The sequence below is a fragment of the Tympanuchus pallidicinctus genome, unplaced genomic scaffold, assembly GCF_026119805.1.
Source record: "Tympanuchus pallidicinctus isolate F22 unplaced genomic scaffold, pur_lepc_1.0 scaffold2, whole genome shotgun sequence".
Lineage (NCBI taxonomy): Eukaryota > Metazoa > Chordata > Aves > Galliformes > Phasianidae > Tympanuchus > Tympanuchus pallidicinctus.
This window is the reverse complement of record NW_026294721.1, coordinates 26,305,595-26,332,621: the sequence shown is the minus strand read 5'-3', so window position 1 is coordinate 26,332,621 and position 27,027 is coordinate 26,305,595. Positions and strand designations below refer to the sequence as shown.

Below are 27,027 nucleotides of genomic sequence, written 5' to 3'. Positions count from 1 at the left end.
TGATTGTAATATGCTCATCACTGACTTAATTTAGTACATAAATATATTGTCGATTTTTAACTTACTGCAAAAAATAAAGATGGAGATTTGTACTTGTAGTGCTTAGAGACACTTATGCTTAATTACTCGATCACTTCTCAGAAAGTTAGTACTCTTGTAGTTGAATCTTATATTCTCTATTTAGCTAAGATTGTAATTTATGAGTGTAAAGACTTCCCTAAAAAGATTGAATTTTTCGAAACAGAACAGATTTTTTCTTATTTTTTTATTTTTTGTATTGTTTCTTGAAATGGCTAAACATTTGTTACAACACGTGGAACTGAAATGCATATAAATGTAACAATAATTGAAGTTGGAATATAATGTCTGCTAGCGCAGCAGAGAAGACAAGGGTCAACCTATGCATCCATTCAATCCCAAGAAAGTTTTTAAAGACTGCTGTCTTTAAAAATGTTTAGATGAACAGTTAAAGAGGAAATTTTCATCAGGTGGCAGACAGATGAAGACAGACTTAAGCAGAGGTTTTCTGGAAATGTTCTTGTTTCAGGATAGACAGGCAAAGCCTGACAGTGTATGGCTGACGAGATAGTGCATGACAGAGTAGTTCACATCCATTGGGCACTGTTAGAACTTCTAAAGCTGAGGGAATTTCTCAAGCAATGGGAAACCAAAAATAAAAGGTTTATTACTTAGATAAATTGAACTAAATTCCATTGAAGTCATTTTAATAGTTATTTATTGATCTTCTTAATGAGAGCTGAAGGAAACAGATAATAAAAGTGTAGCAGCAAGTCTGAGGATAATGTTCTAGGAATGAACTCATTTAAGTTCCCAGTCTTTACCCACTGGATAGGTAGTGGTACAGTAAAAACAAACAGAGGGGCTGAACTAAATTAGCACCTAAAGGATGAGAAGAAAGATCTCACTTCAAACCAAGACCGTTTAGAGAATAGAAGGCAGAAGGATAAAATAGTCAGAAAAATGGTAAGGTTTAAAATTGAACTGATCCTGCTAATTTGTGCCCTTATTTTCTAAATGTGTTTTTAAGTTAAAGTACAGAGAATGAACTTGTGTGTAGCATAAGCATGTTTTGAAATTCTGTCAGGAATTTATATGTTCAGATGCAGTGATAATCTTTAAACAGTATTTGACTGTTACCCCTGTTACATTAGTATATATTACATAAATATAATAAAGAAAATGTCAGTGTCATCTTGAAATTAAATAAATGCTTTGATCAATTTTTAGTTTTGGGGAGAAGGAAGCTCCATTTCTACTTCTCAATCTAAAATGATTTTTTTATGAACTATTTCACTGTTAACATTATATGTATACATATGTCTATAAAAAAAACAAACAAACATTTTCTCTTCAAATATTTATCTCCTTTATTACCTTATTACAATATCTTTAATATTTATATCAAGATATCTGTGCAAAATGTAATAATAACAAGATGACTCCAACATAAAATGAATGGATATTAATGATTGTTATATTGATGTTTAGTGAGTCACTTTTCACTTGTTTTATCTGGTAATATCTGTTCCTTTATTTTAGAAGAATTTATGCAGTATGCATCGAATTTCTTTCTTGTTACTGTCCTAACATCAGCGCTCATCTCACTTATTATAGTAATTCTGTAATCCTTTAAATGGTTTTTCAGATATTTCAGAAAATTGAATGCTGGCTAAGATTTTTGACTGCTTCTTTTTACCAACAGAAATTATTTCTTTGAACATATTAATTCATATCAATGTTATGCTTCTAAAGATATATAACTCTGCAATCTTGTGATTTTATATTAGTTAAATCCAACACCAAATATTGGACAATTTTCCCTTTTCTTTTTTTTTTTTATAAAAGATTAAAAAAAAAATTATAAGAAAGTTACTTTAAATAGATCATCAGTCTACCTTAATGTTTGATAGTTGATTCACTTTAATGCTGTGATGAATGTGTTTGGTTTTTTTTTTGTTTGTTTGTTTGTTTTTTAACTTTCCATCTGTGGAGTCCTAAGAATGTGACGTGGAAGTATCTCATAATTTACTTCAAAACAACTGTTGTTTATGCTTAAATATCAAATCCATGGTAAATGACAAGTTGTACAAAATGACAATTCCTTCTCAACATCTTTTCTAAATGATTCCCTTTGTTTTATTTGCTTTTGTTTTTTGCATCTTACATTAAGCTGAAGATTTCAGAGAAATACTGCTAATGTCTTCTAGAGCTTTGTTTTAGCTTTTGATTGTGAGTTTGCGGTTATTCAGGTATAGTTTAGATTGACCTTCTCATCAGTACATGAATTTATCAGTTCCAAAAGCTGCATGGTATAATGTTGTCCACTTACTTGATTTCAGGTAGTCTTTAGGAATACCCTCACTACCCAGAAGATCTCACTGTAATTTGCAGATACAAACCACACAGCATACTGCCTTCTCCATGTCATTTGGAAGTCAGTGAATGAAACTGGTACCAATCCTTACCAAAAACATTTTCTTCATCTTTTGGAACTTTTCTGTGGAAACTTCACAGTGCCTTTCTGAAAATCCGAAGAAATTTTGCTCACTGTTTCCCCTTATCCATGTCCCTATCCATCACTTCCTTGAATGTTCAACAGTTTTCTTAGCTAGGATTAGCCTCTGGAGGAGTTGAATGACTCTTTCCAACAGACTATGCTCAGTGATGATATTATTCTCTAGAACAGACTTCTAAGAGCTTGCCAAGAATAGAGGTTGTGCTCAATAGTTTGTTATTGCTTAAATCACTTTCCTGGAAAGAAATGATCTTCTTTAATCAGGGGAGGTCACACTGACAATCTGTTGCAACCAAGCTGCCACAAATTTCTGCAGTGACACCACGGATCTTTGCCAGCAGTACCACATTTTTTGATTCATTCTCTTAACTGGAGGCTATTCCATCCAGGTGAATTACTGACATCTAATTCATTGATATAAGTCTATTTAGATTGTCAAGCACCTTTTTTAGGTGGTGAGGTGGATGTTATTTACGCCATTTTTCCTATTAATTGCTTGCTAGGATTATGTGAGCAGGTACGCATTGTATTCAACAGGATGCCCATCACATGTTGATTTAGATGGTTTCATAGAAAAGACTTAAGAAGTATCAGAAACCCTGAGGAAATAATTAACTTAAGGCTACTTACGGTTATCAGTAAAGTGTAATGGTATCAGTTTGAGTACATGTGTGTAACAGGTGAAATAGTGCTATGAGAAATACTAGCCACAATTAGATGGAAGACTCAATCTTAAACATATAAGGTATAGAAAAGGGAGTAACTTGAACTGAAAGAATTTTAGAGGAGTGTTTTTTGAATCTTTGATAGTCTTTTTATTTATTGATTTATTTATTTTGCACTGAAGTTTGGCTTAATGTTAGGACTATATGTAGTAGTGTGCTATCTTCCAGGCCATTGATTAAGCAATATTAATCCAAAAACAATTCCATCTGAGGCCTGGTAGGATGAAATACCTATGATTTATCACACGTATAAACGTTAACCAGCATTGAATGTTCTGGTGATAGCTTTTTCTTTTTACTATTCCTTGATAAACCAGTAATTCTCTACTTTATGATGATTCTGTTTAACCAATCCTGTCACATAATCCTATTTGTAGGGTAGCACAGTTCTCGGTAATGTTTATAATATGTGATAAACACAAATAGCATCTGGTCACACTGGTCATCAAAGAACAGTCTTAGTTTTTCAAATCACATAAGGCTTAACAAAACAATCTTTTGGTTCACATGTATGTTTAAATATGTTTAAAAGCATTTAAAAATTGTTCTTCTCATTGTGTCCCGATTGATAATGATGTGAATCTCCAGATTTGCGTCTGTGTTTGCTTTACATATCATGTTCATAGGTGTAGTTATGAATGTAAATAGCCTAGTTAGGATTCTCCACTAATTCTTTGGTGACAGATATTTTACATTAAGTACAAAAATTCTGTTAACAAGATTCCTTTATTTTGTGAATGTGTGCATGTGTATATGCATATCTTAATAGATTGTATGTGGATTTTAGATGTATGTATCCATGGTTCAGTATCAAATTTTTTACTTCACAATGGATGGGATATCTACTTCATTCTTTTTTGTTGTCTTCCAAATCTGTGTAAATGCATATAAGTGAACATTATCAGTTTTGGAAAACATAAGGAACTGACTGATTTTATTTATTTTCAAAACTAATAGAAAGTGCCAAGAAACTTCAGTGTTTAGGTAAAAACTGAAATGCAGTGTTTAAATTTCAAAATATTTTCTTATGGTATTTGTTTAATGAAGAAAATTGCAGAGAACATGGTTTATTCTTCTGATGAATAGTTTGTTTTAATTCTATATTACATTTAAGTTTCAAAGCCTTTTAAAATTAATAATTGATTAAATAATGGTAATTTTGAAATTAATGCAAGAAAAAATTAATACTTGATTAATAAGGAGGATTTTAAACTCTGTATAGCTTTCAAAAGCATTTTGGATTTGTGCTTTGGATTTTTGTTCTTAGAGTTGTAAAAATTAGAGTTGTGTGCACTGGTTGAGACTGTGCTTCCCTCTCCTTCCCCTTCTACCCCCCCCAAGCTTGCTGATCATACTAAGGGGAAAATAAGTATTGGGCATAGTGGCCTAAAATGCTTATTTTACCTTTCTGTTTAAAGTTGCAGGTTGTACCAAAGATGGAGATATCATAAATTATTTTATATTTTTTATATTATATATTATTTATATATTATAACTATAATAGTACCTTCCAGATAGCTTTCTAAAAACTTGAACATGTCTGAAATGGTAGCAGTATAAAAATGGAGCAGAAATTAAAAGTTTGTTTTTACTAATGACAGGAGGCAATTTGGCTGTCAAATACAATGCAACACAATTATTCCAGCAAGCAGATACTAATATGGCTAGAAAGAAATGCATTGCCTTTCATGTTTCTCTTTGAAGATTACTTCAGAAAACTTAGAATAAAGAAACGTTTGGTATGCAGTAAGTACCACATGACAGAAGAATAGATAAAACACTTCTTAAAAATACTGTTGGAAATTCTGAAGTTCCTAAATCAGGCCATTATGTGACGTACATCATCATTCAGTTTTTCCTAATCAGCTGTGTTAGATTTCACTTAAAAATGGAATTTCATTTAAAAATATTTGAATGTGGCACCACCAGATCTGTGTGGTTACGAGTAATGAAGATTTCTTTTGTGGCTTCATGTACTAATACTACTTCATGTACTACTCTCAGTACCTAAAAAAATGACTTTGCAATGTAGTTTAATTTAAAAATAACCAAAGCTCCCACTTTGAAATCTTCCTGCAAGAACTATAAAGGGACAGGAGTTAATATTATGTTGCAAAAGTTATGCTTGCTCTTAGCTCACATAGCTCATCATTTCTTAATTTCTTTATTCTTGTTGTTAGAAATATAAGAATAAATCATCTTCAGAAAAAAAGACATCTACGAATGGAAAAGATGAGAGTATTGTAAAGGATACTAAAAAAAAAAAGGATTTTTATTTGAACACAAAAATTAATCTTAAAGCCTTAGAATCCTAGAATGCTTTGTGTTGGACAGAGCCTGAAAGATCATCTAGTTCCATTCTCCATGCCATGGACTGGTTGCTACCCTTCAGAGCAGGCTGTTCAGGGCTTCGATCAAAGTTGACTTGAATGCCTCCAGGGATGGGATGTCTACAGCTTCTCTGAGCTGCCTCTTCCAGTGCCACACTCTGCTCATGGTGAAGAATTTCTTCGTTATATCTAATCTAAACCTACACTCTTTTAGTTAAAAGCTATCCCTATGCTCCCTGATAAAGCATTCCTTCCCATCTTTCCTGTACCCTCCTTTTAGGTACTGGAAGGCAACCTTTTAGAGCAAATTTCTTCCACCTATGCCTTTGTGTGTAACCTGTTATATAATCTTAACTGTTAACTTTCAAGTACAAATATTTCAAAGCCATACATCAGGATAGCTTAAAAATACTACAGTAACACTGCACTGTATATCTATTACTTTCTTTTCTGAATGAATTCTATGTATTTAATATGATATATGTATTTTGCTGTTGTATTTTCATTTATTTGTGAAGGAAAAAAATTTAAAATTTGTGGCACTCTCTTGTGTTGAAGACCTTAGGGAAGTTTGTACTGTTATTGAAGGGTTTACTCCAAGAATAAAAAGCTTTCTGCACAAATAAGGAGTATAGGCTACCATTGCAAAGCCTCTTACAGGATTAGCATCAAATTTCTTCTCTTTTTTTCCCCACTGCATTATCTTCACTTGTTTCAGATAGCGTAAAGCACTCTGCCACCTTGCCAGGAAGTGTTGGCAGCAATAGTTATGTAGAATAGAATATTGTCAGAACAAAGACATTTTTAATGAGCTGCTTTTAGAAACCTCTGTGCTTCTGTCCTCATGTGGCTGGCGTTGTATGTTATAAGAACAGATAGTTGAAATTGAAATTAAATTATTGTGCTATTTCTTAAGTGACCAATTTCTGTTCAGGGGAATTCTGATATAGTGTGTATTTGAGAAATGGACAATTAATCGTGTAACTAGTTTTATTATATGCACTATGGATGGTAGTTTCAAATGTAGTTATTAATAAAATTCCACAATTTCTTCAATTTAACTTAGCTTAACAGAAATTTTAGTAGATTTCATGTACTCATTGGAAATTTTATGTCCAAGTGACAAAGGCAGTGAGAACAGTATGACTAAGAAGGGATGGACTGGGCATGTGTTGTTTGAGACTTTAACCTTCTTCCCTTTTGCCAGTAATATTTACTGAGACTAATCTTGCACTTGCCTAATTTACATCTTTCAGAACCAGAGATATTTAGAAAATATGTTTGTTCTTACCATCAATTTTTGCATCAAACTTAGGTAGAACGTTATAGAGACTTTAGAAGTCTTCCTATCTAGTAACTTGAAGCTGTACTTTCAGGTAACACCTTTTCTGTTTTATTTTGAGATAATATGTATTAAAAGAAAAAAAAAATGTTTTAATTGTAATACTATGATGATGTTCTTCAATTTTAAAGCAAAGCAATTACTGTATAAGAATATTGGTATCTGCTTTTCAAACTATTACAGTTAATTAGTTATAAATTCAAAAGAAATGTTTAAAATAATTCAGTTCATAGAATGATGACTTACCCACAATAATAATATCATAGTCAGCTTTTTGAGATCTCCCCGAGACCTTTTATGAGTTGATTGTTCATAGTTCAAGCTGTATTGTATAGAAGAAAACAGAACACTGGAGGAGAGAGTGCAGTGCAGTGCTAATTTCACCACTTGAGCCTTCACTGACACATCTTTTCTTTATCCAAATTTCCATGTCAGACACCATTTAATTGAACTGCCCCTCTGCTGTCACCTATGATATTGCAGCATAAGCTAGCAGTATTCTCGTGATCCTAAAGATAAAAGCTAGAAATTATTTGGAAACAGTAATCAGGATCAGAAATATAATATAGGGAAATTTTTTTAGTATGCAAAATTGAATTTTGACTATGGTTTTGGTTTTTTTTTTCACTACAAGAGGAACTATTCTAAACATTTTTTATTTGGATATTTGGTTCCTTGATGAAAGCATAGATGAATTATAGGAAGTTGATCAAATTGGAGATTCTTTTCTGTTTCCACCATACTTGTATCATTTTGTTTTTGCTGCACTTACAATGTTAGTAATTCATAATGAGATGCTGTTGAGAATGTTCATGATTGACTCTTAATTACTATCAAAGTTAAACTAGCTAAATAAACTTTGAAGACTAACATTGTTGTTGTTATCTAAAGAGAACTGGTGAAGCTTTTACTTATTGATAAGACAAGTATAATAAAGTGATAAACTATTGAAGAATCGTCTTCCTTTTTGTTTGTTTATTTTTTATTTTGTTGTGTTGCTGCCAATTTTTTCTGCCTCTAGAAGTTTCATGAATATTCTATATAACTCAGCATTTTTGCTTTGAAAGCCACAGCTCATTCCTAGGTTATACTAAGGTTTTTTCTGTTGATGCCCTAGCTGGTTCCACAAAATACACAGAGAATTTGCTTAATCTTGTTAGCTTTAACAGTGAATAATTGGCTTCTTTCCCAGTTCGTTTACTGTAAAATTATTGTGGTTTTTTTTAATCTTCGGTTGTCCCTTCTCCTTTTTTAGTACTTCTTTCCATACAATCTTCCCTTGCATAACTACATTGATTGGATCATGTGAATATTCCTCACTGCTTTTTCAGTTTTGTCCTTGTCCATGGACATCAAATTACTTACAAAATCCAGTATGAATCACTTGTGGGGCTTGAGCAGAACAGACTGCTTGAGGACATCTGCGTGATGTTCTGTCTTTTTATAGCTGTTAGCTATCTTTCAAACTAGTATCTTCAAAATTTTATCTATCTTTTATGTTTTTAATTCTAAACCATGAGGAGTTTTTGACTTCTTGCTGTGACTAATTTCCTTTAAATATTCTGTTCTTGTGAACTTACTGACTAATTACATATGAGTACTCCAGCTAATCAGTGTTTCATCTTTGTCAGTTTTCCGTTCTGCTGACCCTACCTTCTTGCAGTGTGCAGCTGCACATTGGCTATTCATAAAGCTGGTTCAATGTAGTTCCAGAGGTTTCCTCCCTTTTTACAGCTGTGCTTGCTAGTACCTCACAAGACTTAATGGAGTAGTTGCTGGATACTGCTTCAGTATCTCTTCAGTTTTTAGAAAAGAAAAATAACTTATTTTGTTTCATTACTGTCAGTCTTCTCTTTATCAAGCTGTACTGAATTGTAGTCTTTTCATGCCAGGGAAAACACTCTCTATGTGGAATGAGTCTCATTTAATCTTCATTCAGTTTCAGGAAAGTCAGTAAAAATCTCTACCTGTGTTACTGTTTCAAAAAACTGCCTGCCTCTCTGTCTTTTAACAGAGCCATGTGCATTTTTATGTTTCATATTCTGTCCTCGTGTCTCTAGTTTCAGAGCTACAATATCTTATACTTCTCTGAAAGCATCAATTGCAGCGAATGGAAATAAGTGTTTCTTTTTTTCTGGAGCAAGACTTAACTCCATAGAATTACATTCCCTGGAATCTTCCCATGTGTCGAGTCAAGCATGAAATGGGCGCGTGTGTGGAAGGTTTTGTCATATATTTTTATTATACCAATAAATCATCAGTTTTCCTTATTCTGTGTTCTTCATGTGTATGTAACAAGCTTTTTTTTCTGCCCCTTTCCCCTCACTTCCCCCTTATACCTGTTTCTTTCAGTGGCCTTTATAGAGTTAAGAATCTTTAATTTGCCTTGACTTCTCTGCTGCCTCTCAGTTTTTATCTAGATATTTCCTTTACACCTTGAATTTTGCCCACGCAGTTGTTGGAAAATATGGAATTAAATCAGTGAATTTAATTGGCCAATAATTCACCTTCAGAAAGCAACTGTTTCTTGTTCAGAACATTTTAGGGGCATAGCTGATTAAATTTGAATAGCCAAGGGAAGGAAAATGTCAGAAGTGCCAAATGTCAAGATAGGTATAAAATTGAATGTAATGTGAATTTTTGGCCTTGTTCCCTTCTGCTCATGTCTTCATACTATTTCTTCATCTTTTTGTTAAGTATATCAGAATTTATGGATGTATAAACCGTACTTAATGCTGTGTTGAACAGTACAAATTTAATACATGGATATTCTTACTGACTTAATTGAAAATACCATGTACTTCACTAATCTGTCTTCAGGCATGCTGATGGTTGATGTTAAGCAAAGACTAAGGATATAAGATTAAGGAAAATATGCTGGATATTGGTCTTGTTTTTCTGACAAATTCAGCACAGCATTTCACTATTTAGAAATCACAGAGTAGTGGGGGAAGTATGATTCTGTTTGTTTCAGATTATTTATTCTTTCTAACATGCTGTGAACTTCATTGAGCAATGAATATTACAATTAAATGTGTTAAATACAGAACAGCCATAAATGTTCCTACTAAATGATAGTGGTAATAGAACCAGCTCATTTGCATCCATTTTTGTGAAGTGATGATTTTATTGGAGGACAGTATTCAAGATGGAAACAGTTATTGTCCTTACATAGACAATTATTCCAATAAACTGTTTAGTGAGGACCGCCATCATAGGGAGAAAATTGCATACCTCAGCTGCTGTCCCGTCTGTGGCTGTAATGAAATCTCTGTGGTAATTTAATTCCATTGACTTAGCAAAAAAAAATAAAAGGAATTTTAATTGACAACATAAAGCAAAGCAAATTGTCACTATAGACACGCTGAATGAAGTCTTGTTGATGCTGATGTCATTGTTTTTTGGTTTTTTTTTCTGGACAAGAAGACAACAGATTCTTGTGAATTATTAAGCTTTAAAAGCAATCTGCTGAATTTATATATAGATCTATGGTGAAGATCTGTTTTATCTGAATGTTCATTCCTTTAGATTTTTTATCAAGAGCTGAGGGTTTTCCAGTTATTTTGCTTAGAGGAGCATGATTTGAGAGTTTTGACTGGAAGTCTACCTCCATTTTTGAATATGTCTGGACCAAAGATTTATGGTTGAACAAATAAGCATCAAACTCAAAAAATACAATCTTTATGTCCCTTGGATTTGGCATCACTTCCTTGTAGAACTACTCAGGACATCCCATGTAGTTAATCTGGAAGTAAACTTTTTCTGATGTAAGCTGAAGAGTTGCGGTATTGATATGGATGTGGAATTGACTTAGTCAATATAAAATATGAAACATAAAATATTTTGAAAAAAACTTTGAGTAACTTAACTGGAAGATGTACGTAATGCAGAGACTTTCTTGGTGATCAGTACATGACGAGAATCTGTAAGACTGAGGTGTTTTTTAAAGAGATGGTGTGTATCTGCATCTCACATGGAAGTATTATGAACAGAAGATAGAACATGAGCCAGCAATATGCCGTTGTCCCAAAGAAGTTTAATGGTATTCTGGACTGTATTAGGCAAAGTATTGGCAGTTGAGAGAGAGATGAATCTTCCCGTGAGGGAAGTCTCAGCTGAGTGAGACTACTCCTGGAATGCTGGTCATATGCTTTGGGGCTCCTTAATACAGGGATGACCTGGAATTACTGGACAGACTTCAATAAAGGGCCATGAAGAGGATGATAGGCTCCTATCATCTGAGGAATGACTGAGAGAGCTGAGGAGTGACTCAGAGAGCTCCTCTGAGAAATGACTCAGAGAGCTGAGACTGTTTATCTTGTAATAGAGAAGGCTTGGGGGAGATCCTGTCCGTATACGTGAAACCTGAAAACTGCAAAGTTGACCAAATGAAGTTCTTTTCAGTGGTGCCCAATGAGAGAACAAGATACAGAAGGCACAAACTGAAACATGGAAGTTTCCCTTTGAACAACAGGAAATACTTTTTGACTTTAATGGTAACTGACCAATGGAATAGGTTACTGAGATATGTTGTAACATTCATCTTTTGGGTTATTTAAAGGTTTTTGGACATGATGGGTGTACCTCCAGATGGGCCATTCTAACTTCAACCGTTCTGTTGTTCTGGAACGTAATCTATTGTGGTTTTCAGGAAGATCACACTCTTTAAATCTTTCTGAGTTGTTGTAGAAGTTGTTTGTAATTGATCCTGATGAACAAGAACAAAGAAATACAAAACAAAAGAAACAGTAACACTGGTAAATACAAAATTGTCTATCAGGATAATAAGGATTTACAATATTATATTTTGCTAGTGATGTGTACGAAACTGATGTGACTGTTATATGGAGCCAGCCATTCATGTCTCAGATGGACCATTTATATCTGGGTCAGTTGCTGACATACTTTTGGGTGCCTTCAGGATCTCCTGAGTATCTGATAGATTTTGCAAATCTTTTCAAAGGAAGTTGCTCTCTCCTTCCAATATTTAGCTCCCTAGGAGTGCATGTGTACTGCCTTGTCAGTCTATTCACAATTTTTAGTATGATCCCCACTAACCACAATGATTATCATCCTGTTTTTTGTAGTCTTTTTTTTAAGATATCAATTGTAGCATACCATAGTCTTGTAGAGGAATCATATCCGCTTCTTCAACATGTTTTGAAAGTGATAGCAAGAGCTCTCTATAGATCTTAAGAGATTTAGAAAGCTTTACAAGGAAATCCGTTATACCGTTTGTAGAGACTTTTTCAGAAATTCAAGGTGCTCTCTTATCACCTTCTTATTTACTGTTATAATATGTGTCTTATTGGTTACATCTGACTATTTTAGTGTTAGAATTGGGTGTGCACATACTAAGTATTTGTGTATGTACTGTTTAATAAATGTTACAGTACATTTTTCACTATAAACGGTCAACTTCCAGATGAAATCTGTAAAGAAAACAATGAAGTAATGTTTCAATTGTAATCTTAGTTAATGTCTCATATGTGTAGAATGGAAACAATGAATGACAGGCTGTAGTGTAACAAAAAGGGAGAGGTGGACACATCATGAATTGGTGATCTTATGCTATGTCACTGTCAGGATGAGTGGGAAGAACCAGCTGGTTCTGATAAATTTGTCTATATGATGTCCTGAGTTGTGGCTGATTAAGCAATCTCCTTTTGGTACCTTTTTTTCCTCTCTCAACTCTGACATGTAGATTTTTCCCTTCTAACTCTATGCTATACTTTTTTTTTTCTTCTCTTTATTTGTATGTTATTTGATTGCTAATACATTCCTTACAACAGAGTAACATGACTGGATCCAGTCATAATTGTACTGTGTTTGTATATTTTAGAGTTCCTGTAAGAAGTTTTCATCATGTCCATGAATTCAGAAAATAACACAGAGAATTAATCAGTAGTGGAGTTACTTCAAACCAGTCATGTGACTGGCTACAATTACAGTAATTGAGGTAACAAAATTCATACTGGTTTTTAACTTTTTTACTCCATGGTATGAGTATTAAGTTTTTGAAATGTAGCTAAATTATTGGTGTTATAATATTTTTTGAGATACAAAAACTACTTGTAGTTTTAATAAACAATTTCAATTTAAAATAGAAGTATTAAATAATTCCTAGAGATGCACTTCTTGATATGGTATATGCTTGGTAACTCCTGTTTAAAAATATAATAAAAATTTGATTTCTAAAAACAATAAAAATGTAAGAGATGTCATGCTTTATTTTTGTTTAAAATGTAAATATAGCAAATAAAACGTGTTGGAATTCCTAATATCGAATGTTTAAAAATGTTGTAAACTCTATAGAAAGGACTAAAGAAAGGAAGAGGGAATAATTTTATCAGTCATCTAACATATTTGTCAGTGTCTTGTGACATTTAGTCTCCTGTTTTATTGGGAGTTTATCAAATGGATAAATTCCACTGCTTTCAATAAAAGCAGTCTTCACTGAAAATTTCAAACTAGTTCTGATCATTGTACTGATGTTTCAAACATTCAGTATCATTGTTAATTCAGAATGCAGACAGGCTTTTTAAAACACTTTTTTTAACCTGCTACTGAATAATTCTTTTTTTAAAGATAGGAGTATAAAAGCTTGTTCAATAGGAAGGACTGCCAAGTGAATTCTATTAACTGACACTAGCAGAAAATCTGGGTCAGATTAGAGAAATTTCTGTCTCTTAAGCAATCCAAATTACAGCATTTGCTTTGGGGTTTGTGGGACTCTTGAGACGTGCAATTTAGGCTTATCAGAAAACTAAAGGGAAATAGGGAACATGAACTAGAAGAATTAACTTTAGACCTGCTCTGTTTGTAGTGCTCTCAAATTTATATTGCTTCAAACAACGACAATAAAAACAACAAAACAAAACACAGAAAGCGATGCCAAATTGAATGGAATGGTAGTGGAATGCGTGCTAAATAATTCAATCCTTCAGTATTTTTTACAGATTTAACTTTGTCCATAGGAACATTTTTTCCTCTCCCTCCTCAGCTTGTACTTACACGTTCAATAATGCTGACAGATCTTGTTAGTAAAGAGCTTTACCTGCTTGAAAAGCAAATTTGAAATAGTAATCCCAGAGTATGAAAGAACGCTTGTTTCAGTTCTGAAAAACATTATCATGCTTGCAAATCATTTATTAACAAGTTTTTCTTTCCACATACCTTCCCCCATTCTCACAGAAACACCAGTCTTTTATTAGATTGTCTGATTTACAAACAGGCATAAGTTATATGAACATTTGTAAATGCTCTCTAATAACCTCTGCTGTTTCTGTTGACTGTTTGACACTCCATTGCTACAGTTTAAGATTGTTCTCTCTAAATGTGTCTTTTCTCCTCCTCCTTTGTATTTTTCACTTCATGAGCAAACTGACAAAAAAAACAGCTTTCAACACTTTTGTATTCTTGAGCGACTTTTTCAAAAATTCAGGATGAACGGAATCCATTTTGGAGTATGTGTTGAGCTGATTTGAGAGCTAGATTCTTTTTTGACCTCAAAAAAGAAAAAAATGATATGCTTTATTCTCAGATAATTAACAAGCTACAGGTGTAATTAATTCCCCCATCACTAAGAGCAAATACTGGACTGTTTTTTATGTGTTAGACTAACAAATTTGTAATTAAGAACAATGATCCTTTTTTTTTCTTTCCTTAGCTTTGAATCTGTTTTTTTTTTTTTTTTCAGGCATTAGAAAAGAAATGTTGACTATTAAGACAAACTTGTGTTTGTCTAGAGAATTATTTGCAAAGTGTAATCATGTTCTAAATGTTTTTATTAAGACTTGTTAAGTAGTTGTTATCCTAACTTCAACAATTATAACAATAATCTCATTGTCTAGTTTATTTGCTCCTTATCTTCTCTGTGTATTTTGCTGGTCTTTTTTTTTTTTTTTCTTTGAAAGATTGCCTCTGTAAGACATAATGTCATAATAACTTTCCCAAAAAGTAAAACAAAGTTTGAAAATGTAAAATAGATCTTCTGTGTTCACTAATTATTTTCATCTAAGGTATCTCTTCCAGTAGCATGTGGTGGCCCCAAAATGTCAATAGCCAAGATCATCAGCATGACTGTAATAGGTTTCACATCATATGATCAATCAGTTTTTTTGTTTGTTGTGATACTGAAAAAGATCATAAAACATGGGAGTAGCTGAAGATGATAATTAAAAGTTGCTAAATATTCAGCTGTGATGTGATTAAATAGTTTACAGAGCTGCGATCATTTCTTTTGCATTATTTTTGATACTTATTCAGGGCAGTATAAGAATTTATTTAATTTCTTACTGAAACATGTATCTCATGTATATTAATTGAATTTGAATTCTTACTAGTTATGATACCACTGGAATTATTTTTTTATTTTATATCATATGCATCTAGACTACTCAAGCAATATGTGCACCTTCAATTTACAAGCTTAAGATAGTAAAAATTGAGGGAGCACTTAAACTATATTTGTTTATTTGAGAGCCTCTTGTGTCAATTAATATTGTCAGTGTTCATTTTGTATCTACTGTATTTTATCTTTATAAATATCATTAAATGCATGTGAATCTATCTATCTATAAATAAATTATATATGTAATGCATTGATCAGAATTCTAGGCTTTTTTTGTGTGAACAGTTTTTTATATTCTTGTCATATTGCGCAGTTTAACAAGGTTCATGCAGTTCATTTTTTAAAGTACTGAAGTAACATATTTGCTCTTCGAGTGTTTCGGAAATTCAACAAAAGAAAGTTGATGATTAGAAAGAAAAAAGGTTAAGAAAGTGTAACATGGTTTCTTATTAAATGCTTTAAACATTTGTGCTGTGAAGAAGATGTAGTATTAAGATTTAAGTTGTTTGTAAGCAGTTATTGCTTGTTGTTTTGTTAGAAGACCTTAGGCTCACCAAAAAAGAGCCCCACAAAAAAAAAAAAAAAAAAAACAAAAAGCAAAGTTGTTGGTATCTGTATTTTCTGTATCTTAAAAGAAAATTAAAGCTTAGTAGGGTTTTCTTGTTTCTCCTTTTGTAAAATATTGTATATACAATGGCATACTTCTTAAAAAACATGCATAATATTTGTAAGCATATATGATAGTATGAGTTATTACATTTATTTATTGATTACTATAAAAGAGTGATAATTTATGATAAACATTTCTGGAAATAGAATTTTCTTTTACGAGTGTCCCATGATTTATTTCTACAAAACAATTTTTTTCTGAATGACCTCAAGAAGAACATTGAAATGGTCTTCAGAAGTAGATTATAAGACATGAAATACTTAAGTATTTTTTACAATTTTGGAGCATAAGGAGTGAAAAACACCAGATTTTTACTAAGTACTTAGTTAATATTTATATGGCTTATTCCAAATTAAGGCATCCCTTCTGTTCCCATAGAAATGGATTGCTCTATGTTCTCAGATAATCTTCATGTAATAAAATCTGTAAAATATAGGGCTCTCATTGTTACTTATATCTTTTTTTTTTTTTTCCAGATGACACGAGAGCAGTATATTTTAGCAACACAACAGAACAGCCTTGCAAGGACTGAAAATCCTCAATTTTACCCAGTAGGGATTTATGGATGGCGAAAGAGGTGCTTATACTTCTTTGTACTTCTGCTGTTGGTTACCATGATTGTTAACTTAGCAATGACAATATGGATTTTGAAGGTCATGAATTTCACAGTGGTAAGTATCACAGTGACTTTATGTATCCTATTTCTTCTGGTAATAAATTGTAGTCTCAATTATCTTTCTCGTATTATGCACAAATCCTGAATTTTTGGATTAGAAATGGCACGTACTACTTATGCTTATGCTTTTTGTATATATTCTGATATAAGTGCAGCTTTGCCCTATTTTAGACATTGGAACAAGTTGCTCAGAGAAACTGCGGATGTTCTGTCCCTAAAGGTATTTTAGGCCAAATTGAATGGGGTCCTGAGCAACCTAGTGGGTAACAAACCTGCCCATGGCAGGGAGGTTGGGACAAGATTATCTTTAAAAGGTTTCTTATAACCCAAGCCATGCTATGTGTCTTTGATACTCTGATTCTATGATATGTTAACTATATCCTCAGAAAATATACCTGGATATTACATTTTTCCATGAAAAAGTGCATATTGGCTGACCTAATTTTTATTGGTTTCTTGCCACCACAGAGAGTGATCAATAGATGTTTGTTCTGTCTGTCCTGTATGATATATTTTTTCTGAAGGGGAAAATGAGTTAGTTGAGTTCAACTTGCGATCATGCTTTCAGTTTAAGTCATTACTATTTTTTGAATTTACTGGTCTTTTTGAACTCTGTTTACCTAGAATACAGAAAATCAGTTTTGATGTCGGTTAGATCAGGTTGGTGGGTATAAAAGCTAAAGGGTTTTATGAGATGTTGTCTATCTGGAAGATATTACAACTATGAAATTTTATAGTGTTTGTACTTCAAATGTATATCGATCTGATAAAATGTCAGTGTTTGCTGAGACTGTTATCAGCCCAGCTGTTCCCAAAGCTTTACTCAAGTAAAGGTGGTAGATATGTTCACTGACTGTGATGCAGTCTCTTTTGGTATGTCAGAAGATTAAAATGGCAATTTTGCTACAATCAATGTATTTTTTCTTTCTCAATTTTGACTATCAGCAGCAACCTTTTGATTTAGTCAGTGGTATTTTTAATTACTGGGGTCACACCACACTTCAGTTCTCTATTGGTTTCCAGGAAATAAAAAAAAAACTGGCAAAAACCAGACTTAAATACATCTGATCTACACCTGATAATGCTCTGAAATTCAAAGGATTACATGAGATCGTTGCCTGGTGAGACTATTACACAAATACATTGCTACTACTGAATTTCTAACAGTTGATAAGTACACTGTGTTCATATTTTGACAACTATATGACTTCAATATTCATGAACTGAAGAACTTGATAGAAGCTTTTGTTTATTTCTTCTAGCATAATATGCTTGCAAAACATGATATTTTCATATGCTTTTGCTATCATATTAGAAGGGTGATTAGGTTGACTGTTTACTTCAGCAAAAGTCTGATATTTATCCAGAGGCGAATTAACCTTAGAAAATTAAAAATGTTAAGAAGATGTTATAAAACAAGTGCAGCAGTTTTCTTTGTGCAGATTACTTTCCAATAAAACATTTGGAGCTGCTTCCATACCTGAGAAATGTTTGACCTTTCACACTACAAAGACTAGAGAAGAATCTGGGGAGACCTCCTTTTGGCCTTCCAGTACTTGGAAGGAATATGTAAACAGGAGGGACTACGACTGTTTATGAGGGTGGATAGTGATAGGACAAGGAGGAATGGTCTTAAATTGAGACAAGGGAGGTTTAGATTAGATATCAGGAGGAAGTTTTTCACACAGAGGATGGTGACGCACTGGAACAGGTTGCCCAAGGAGGCTGTTGGATGCCCCATCCCTGGAGGCATTCAAGGCCAGGCTGGATGTGGCTCTGGGCAGCCTGGTCTGGTGGTTGGTGACCCTGTGCATAGCAGGGGGTTTGAAACTAGATGATCATTGTGGTCCTTTCAATCCAGGCTGTTCTATGATACAAGACAGTGTAGCACTATTCAGATTAATGATCAAGCAATTTCTTAAAAGTAAAACTGACAAGAGATTTAGAAGTATATATATATTATTTTTTTCTGTGCCTCAAAGTTTTTACACAGCTAAAATTCTGTAGTGAATCACTGAATCAGTGCAGGAATCTAGTCCAAGGAACAACAGAATTGTTTCAGTTCTTCTGTGTACTGCTCTGTGTATCGAAGACCTAACTTCAGTAGCTTGAGAGATGCATGTATCTCTAAAAATAATTATGCAGACACTGAGTTACAGTTTAAAATGTTATGCAGTTAACTACAGAATTCAGTATTTTGTGAGTATGTATAACAAGAGAAAAATCACAAAATTTATGTGCATCTTTAAGACTCCTGAGTTTATTACAAATGCAGATAAATACTGTGCCACTGACTAGAATGAATTAAGTTTTAACCCTGCAATTAGAAAATATATATTAACTTTCCCCCTTTATTATAGTCATACAAATGTAAGCAGTTCTGAAAACAGAATTGGAACAGATCACTTCTTTCGTATAAAAACAAAAATAAATTACATATGCTTGAGAACACTGATTGTTTTGGAATAGCATATACCTTTTAACTATCTTAGAAGTGAAAATTTTTATCTATGCTTGTTTTGAACAATCTGAAAAAAATATTCCCAAAGAGTTTTATAATTAAGAGTAATAGAACCCTTTTCCTTTCCTTCTTTCTTTCCTTCTTTCTTTCTTTCCTTCTTTCATTTTTGTGGAGTTTATCAGAGTTAGCATGAAATTCTCAAACATTTTTCACATCAAAACATTTCCTGGCTTTGTTTAACAAAATACATTGCTGTAGAACTAATCAGATTTTGCTTTCCAACTTTATATATATTCATAGAATGATTTGAAGTTAAACTATTCCAGAAAACAGAATATGTAATATAGATATGCAGTTTATGAAATAAAAATGAATGTTCAAACTTTATATTGCATATCTTATAATGTACGTATTTACCAAGGAATTGTTTAAAATATTGTAATTGAATTTCATTACAATAAATTCTTTAATATTATAAAGCTATAGATAATAACTGTATGTAAATGATATCACTCAAAGCCAAAAGAATATCTGTCAGTATTTGCTTCAGCTTGTGTGAATAACTTTTCTTCAGATCCTGCGGTTAGTTTTGGATCAGTTTGTTAGTTTTCCATTGAAAACTACCTATATTCTTCTCCTGGTACATAATGGACTGGTTAGTATTCAGATTATGTCTCCATATGGGTTAAAGAATTGATTGATATAAGATGGCTAACATAATCAGTAAAATCTTTACCCTTATGTCTACAAATATGCACACTTGAGCACTTCTTGGAAATTTCTATCAAGTCTAAAGGAATTATATTAATTAGCCACAAACATTCTGAGAGTAAAATAACTGTTTATTAAACTTAATTTCATGTATTTAAATTATGCTATAACTTTGGAATGCACATATATTTCTTCCACTCGCATGTGTATATCGAGACAGATGCAAACTAAGAAATGTTGCTATTATATCTCAGCAATGATAGCAGATCTGAAGTACAGCTTGGAACCACTTGAAAGGGAAAATACTTTCGTTAAACTGTTTAAGAGGCACTAAAGAGGAATCTACCCATGAGAAAATAATTGTTGAACTTCTTTGACATTTTGATATTATTTTAAATTCTTTACTGTTTTAGCATCAACCAATATTGAGCTTTTTATAAAAATAATAGTAGTGTACTCCTTGAAGGGATCATGAAAAGCCAGGGCATGGTTTGTCATTGACGGATGACAATTGCACCAGTGTCAATGTGTTAGCTGCTGACTTTCTATTTTTAACTGTTTATCGGAAGCTACTGGCCAGTTGGTGCAATTTAAGCCTTTCTGAATTCAATTTGTAGATTTTTCAGTAGAGGAATCTTATGAATGCACCAGTGTTGCTTGTAAAAGTTATTTAAAATTACACTTTAAAAGAGGAAATTCAAAGAATCCTCTTCTTCTGTGAAGTCACATTGTGAAGTGACTTGAGGCAGCCAGCATCATAACTTGAGTCCTCTTTTTGACTGTGGAAGGTGTTTAATACCAATGCATTAATATGTTTTCAGGTACACACAAAATTGTCATTTGATATTGGTGTTTACTTGATATTACATTATTTCATTGCATATTGCATTATGTTGATGTTGGGTTTTGTTGAATTTGAAAAAAGTGTGATTAGTAGGAATCCTTGCTGTTGTTGGTTTATGACAGTGGTATATATGTTAGAAAATACTAGCAACAAATTATTTACAGGTTTTGGTTGTATAACTAGTATAACTAGTTTTTTGTGTCTTCATATTCTGCATTCCTGCTAGAAATAATGTATGAAAAGATTTGTTTGTTGTGTTACGCATCTAAGAATGCAGTTGTACTTTTCAGGTATTTTCTATTGCTGTAGTTACTTGCAATGTTGTAGTCAATTTTGTCTGGTCTCATGGCATGCGATTTCTGTATTGATACATGATAAACAACCCTCTTTCCTATTGTACTGAGTGAATTATTTTTACAATCAGGAATGAGTCAACTCACTATTTAGTTTGAAACAGAAATTATTTCTTATAAAACTTTGAACTTCTATTCAGCTTCAAACATAACCAGAACATGAGCAGCTTTGGACTTCCTGGCTAGAATTCATGTAAGTCAGGCTCCCAGTTGAACATACTCTGCTTGTTGACTGCCAAGATCTGGCTCTGTATTTTGGCAGCAGCTAAGTTGCATGATGGTTGAATGCTTGCCCTAAGATACACAGCCAGTCAGGCCTTCCTTTTATGTAGTTGCAAGTGTAACACTGCAGATACATGCAACTATTAAATAATCTCTGCATCATTACAGTTTGCCTCTATATTCCTCCAGGATTTTGTCTCTTAAAGTGGGTCTTTTGACAATACCACTAGACCAGTTTGTTTTTTTGGTTTTTGGTTGCTGTGGAAGAGCAAGAAAATCTTTCAAATATTTGACTTTCAGTGTTGGGGCTTATAAACATACAATTTGCTCATGACAACTTAGCACACTTCTAAATAGAAATAATAAGAGGCTTTTTACTGTGTCTGAGCTAATTTTTGTTGAGATATCTTATTTATAGCAGATTAGCATTTGACATGTATGAAGTAGATTGATAATATCTGTACTTTTCTTGATAATAATTTGATTGTTTGGCAAACAGACTTCTTTCATTTACAGAGGCAGCAGTTGTTTTTTAGTTTTGAATAAGTAGTCTTATGATATGATAGTATTGGCTGCTGCGTTTTTAATAAGTATTTTTTCATATCTGCACATTTCATTTATTTCAATGGCATGTATTGTTATTAATTTATACGATAAAAATTTCTCATTTTCAAAGTAGCAAATCATGGTTGAAAACTGTTACTCTATATTCTTCAAACTTTCAGTTTTCAAGAATCTGGTGTTGCATCTGGAGATGAATGCAAGACAGCTTTTGTTTCCCTTTTTTTCCAGTCCAGAGCATGCAATAAAATCGTTAATATCATTAATTATTAATGTTAAGAGACTTAGTCAAGCTATCAAAGACCAAGATTCAAATTCATACAGTCTTGCCAAATAGATCATATATAGATTACGTTATAGGTAAGTTGCCCAACCTTCTGATTGGATTTCTGATATTCCTGTTAATAGATATATGAGATCTGTCTTATTATTTTTTAATCCCAAATTTTAGACATCATCCCTCTGACAAATTTTATTGAAATTTGCTATAAAATATCTGTGTATTCATTTAAGGATATTTTCTGCTCAGATTTATAATTGCTTTGAAAAAAGTTAAGAAATTTAAAAGCTAGCAAAAATGTGCTCACACCAATGTACACACACAGATTCTTATTTACATAATTGACTATGTACTATTTCTAATTTCACTTTTAAACTTCTGTGTGATAACACAGCTTTATGGAACTGGTGGTCTTTAGGGTAAAACTTACATTCTCTTTCATTTGAAATAAAAAAGGATGTGAATGATTTACTTTTCTCCTGTTTTGAATGTGTCACATAGTTGAAACCGTTGAAACTACAATAATGAATTTGTTTTAAATATTTCAACTACCATTTAATATTTTTACTTCCTTTTCTAGATCTTACAGAGGAAAATACAAAATCCATTCTAACCTATCAGTTCTAGTATAGTGTAGATTTAATTTGCAGTACAAAAACTAATGTGCTGAATCCTAAATAATTTCTGCAAATCTTTTCTGTTATCTCCTTCCTTTTTTTTTTTTTTTTTTGTCATGAAAGGGAAGACATCAAATCTTTGAATTTGTGTAAAGGCAGTGTAAAGTAAGGCAGTGTAAAGGCAGCTAGGTAGCTAATCTGAAATCAAATATACGTCTATTATTTTTAACGTAAACACGCATGACAACAGATTCCACAAATAGACAAATATTGGTTAGATATTTTACAGTACAAGGTATCTTATGCAAACACATCTTCCTTTAAAAATTAAGAGAGTATTGTCTAAAAAAAAATACTGTTCAACTATACTTCTTAGCAACTGTGAATTGTTTTCTTTTTACTTGCAGATTATGGAGGTTTTTGTTTGTTTGGTGTATGGTTGCAGCTTTTAAATATTTTATTTTATTCCTGAGATGTACAATTCAGTGTTTGCTGTTACAAATTATCTCTGAATAAGAAAACGTGGATTTTTCATTTTTATATTTGTTTAGTCATGCAGATTTACGGCAGAATATTAGTAAAATTCCCTACAGATAAGTGGGAGTAAATACTTTGCACTCTACTTAATCCTGTAAAAATTGGATTTTTTTTTTTAAAAGAATTTTAATGTGGCTGTATTTACAGCTTTGGAAAGTTATGCTGCAGTATCTAAAACTTGAATGCTTGGGGAAAATTGCCTATAGATGATGTTTATTTTGCAGATAAGAACAAAAAGTTATTTGCCTGTACAAGATCACTGTTTGTTTTTGTTTGTCTCATTGCTTCAGACTTGTTTCATGGAAGCAACAGAATTTATGAATTGTGCAAGAGGCATAGATCTGTAACATGACTCTTCACCCTAGCTGAGCCATCCAGTATGTCAAAGAAATAGTCTTATGTTTCAAAAAAAAAAAAAAAAAAAAAAAAAAAAAAGTGATTTGGCTTCAATATCTTTTACCATTTGCTACAGTGATTCTGATATCATTTAAAGTAACATTCATGCAACTGCTTTTGAGAGTTTTATTGTTTGAAGTGAATGCTTATTGTTACTATAAAGAGTATAAAATAGGGCAGGATCAACTTCCAGCTTTGTGATAGGTTAAGTGAGAATAAATATTTTATTTATCATTTTATATTCTTTTATTTATATTGATATTGATATTCAGTTGGTGGAGGTTTGCATTCTATTAAATAATAATAATGTGTTTTAGCTGAGTGTACCGTGTTTAGTAGACAGCAATTCACTGAATAAACAGGTCAACCAGTATATCAGGAAACTTTACCAAATATTTTCTTTCATGAAAATGGAATTAACTTCATTTCCATTACTGGCTTTTATTGGTGTTCTTGTGAAATCTGGTATGACATAAAAGCGTCTATCTTCAAGAAAAGATAATTTTGAATTCTTAAAAGTTTATCAAAGAAAGCAGACTTAGATCAGCACAATTTTATTGCTTGAATAGCAGATAATTTGTAGAGGACTATTGGTGTAAATTCATTTTTAACATTAAGGAAAAAGAAAAAACATTAAATTTGTATATTAGAGTTCAGAAACATTAATAACACAAACTCAGTAGATGAAAAGGGAAAAAGCCTAGTGAATCAGTGGTTGTCTTTGTTACAAATAGGGCAAATAAAGCAGTCTAAATTAATTTTATAGTTCTGGGAAAGCAATAATGCTTTGTTATTTAGCAGTAATTAGAGAGATATAAAATCACTTGTGCAAGCTTTAGTTACTTAAAGACAACAAAAATCTTTATGAATAATGAAATGTCATGGTATCTTCTTTCCCTTCTATTTTTATAATTTGTATGGTTATGCAGTATGGTAATAAATTACAGAATGTGTCTGGAATGCTATATTCATTTGTACACAACTGCCATCCTAAAATCAATAGAAAGATGTGTACAAGAGTAGCCTGGCTCATGTCACTGTGATCAAAATTAAACCTAGCACATATGCAAGTTATAATAAATAAGAAATAGGAAGAGGAGAAAGAATAGGATATACATGTATGTATTTAACGTGTCGAGTATTTTCTCATTAGTCAGAATATTCAATGTCAAAATTGAGTCTCAGGTAGATTTAATTGAAGAAATTAAATGTTTTAAGCAGAATTCATGCAAAAGTACCAACTTTTTATCAGAACTGTGAATAATGTATTTGTGTGGTCTTCAATGAGGCAATAGAAAAACGGTCTCTGAGAGCCACTCCTAGAAGAAATATGTTCTTATGAATTATGATTACCTTCCATGTCTGTAGCAGATAAATTTTAACATACTAGTAATGAGTAATCTGTGGGAGGTTTTATAATCCTTCCATAGAAGTTTGTGTGCATACATTAGCAGGGAAACTTCAAGTATTCAGTGCATTCTGTTTATATGATTTATGGATTTAAATATCTATTGAAATATTTAAGTATGCTAGAAGTGCATGAAATATCTAGAAACCATTCATTAGTTGATCCTTTATTACTTTGTTCAATTAATGAAAGGCTATAAATTTTATATTAATTTAGAAATGCATTTGGGCTCTGTTAGGATCTTTCAGAATGTGATGGTGACATAAAGTAAAAACAATTGCTAGATGTCTGAATGATTTTAGAAATTTTTATTACGTGTAATAAAACTGTCTCTCACCTTAACTACACATTTTTACTGTAAAAATTACAGTACAAAAAGAAAAAGGTCTTTAACAGGGACTGGATTCAGTCTCATAGCAATGTGGAAAAAAAGAGAGGGGAATGCAATTTGAGTCTTGAAAATGGGCAGAACAAGATGGAGAAACGGGAAAGAGAAAAGAAAACTGTCTAAATGAAGTTGATAGTTTCTAGACCTTGACCTGAGGCTTATCAGGTGGATGTAGAATAATTGGTGAGACAAAACACAGGTTGATGGAATAACGCAAAATTATTGAAGCTGGCTGTCCTATGTTTTCCTGAGAAAACACATAGGTGAATTTAGGAACAGAGGTTGATCAATATGAGACATCTGATTTTCTTATGCAAGATGACCCCTGGCATTCTGTGTGAGATCAAAGGATTTCTGAAGTTTATGTCAGCAAGAACAGAAGACACATAAGTTGATGGCTCAAAGCAGGCGTGGGTCTGGTATTTCGACATGCCTCAGCTCATCACAGGTTTGAAATAAAATCTAAGGGTCAGTAGAGAGCACCTGATCTGCCAAGTGATCTGTAATTTTGGTCACTTTAAGGTATGTTGTATAGTCTGTAGTAACTTATGGTTCTCTGTATTTGATTATACGCTGTAGAAACTATTATTGCAACTTTTATCATTGATAATTCATTTCAACCAAACAAATTGTAATGCATATTTTAGGAAGGGATATACTGAAATAAATTGCTGGAATTTTTTTTTTTTTTTTTTTTTTTTTTTTTACATAAGAAAAATAATGGTTCATCCAAGTGAAGATTCAATTTTCATTTGGGAAATGAATAATTGTTTTCTCTGTCCAAATGATTTACATACTGGTATTCAACATTTAACTTTTTAAATACAATTATTCATCTAAACCTTGTGTGTTTTAGGATCTGGTATTATGAGGCATTTGACTATAGCTACTTTATCATGTGAGCTTTTGCTACAGATATGGAGGAAGAGATTTAAGACAGTAGAGAATGGTTCAAAATACCTGTTTCTTCCTCGATTACATATCTATCTCATTTTATGTAAGAGAAATGCGACATTTTTTCTGACAACAGCCAATAGTGCATGTGTGCACATGGAAATAATGAAAAACAGGGCAATCCTACAGTAGTGCTTCCCTAGTGAACTTCATGTTACCGGTCAGTAGGTTCAGAAATTTTGAGAGAAAGGTAATCTTAAGAAGTTGTAGTTAGAGATGGGATTTAGAGAGTAAGACCGTAGTGAAGTTAAAAAGCAGAAAAATCTGACTCTCGTCCCTTCCTTCACAAAATCTAACACTTTTGGATCTTGAATTGACAGGAAAAAAAGATATAACAGGAAAAGGGAAAAATAGCATGCATAGAGAAATTGTGTAATTTGTGTAGTGGCAGACAAATAAAACAGGTTAACAACAGAGACAACGCAGGTTGCCTCTGTGTTCCTCCTTCACCCCCCACTAATCTCTAGGAAAACCTTCAAGTCAATGTGAATACCAAAGTTTATGCTTCAGTGAAGGTTTCAGCTGGCTTGTAAATGTGATGATGGCTTTCTTCTTTGAAAAGATTTTAAGATTATCATATCAAAGTAAGAGTCTTCAAACTGAATGCAAATCATCAATGTTCAAATTCTACCCACGTTTATAAAATCCCAAATTATGAGATTG

At 32.5% G+C, this 27,027-nt stretch overlaps 1 protein-coding gene and 1 long non-coding RNA gene across 5 annotated transcripts in view; one reads left to right on the top strand and one right to left on the bottom strand.

The window, feature by feature from the left end:
• The window catches only part of LOC128080325 (uncharacterized), a 987,521-nt gene that overhangs the window by 619,812 nt on the left and 340,682 nt on the right, over window positions 1-27,027 (bottom strand). The window lies entirely within an intron of this gene.
• Window positions 1-27,027, top strand: part of SGCZ (sarcoglycan zeta) — a 335,417-nt gene that overhangs the window by 164,750 nt on the left and 143,640 nt on the right. For all 4 annotated transcript variants that reach the window (XR_008206602.1, XR_008206600.1, XR_008206601.1 and 1 more), the window contains exon 2: window positions 16,433-16,627. Coding sequence is in view for 1 of the 4 variants with exons in the window: in XM_052682407.1 (XP_052538367.1) it covers window positions 16,433-16,627 (195 nt within the window). In the remaining 3 variants the exon portion in view is untranslated. The remainder of the gene's footprint in view (window positions 1-16,432; window positions 16,628-27,027) is intronic.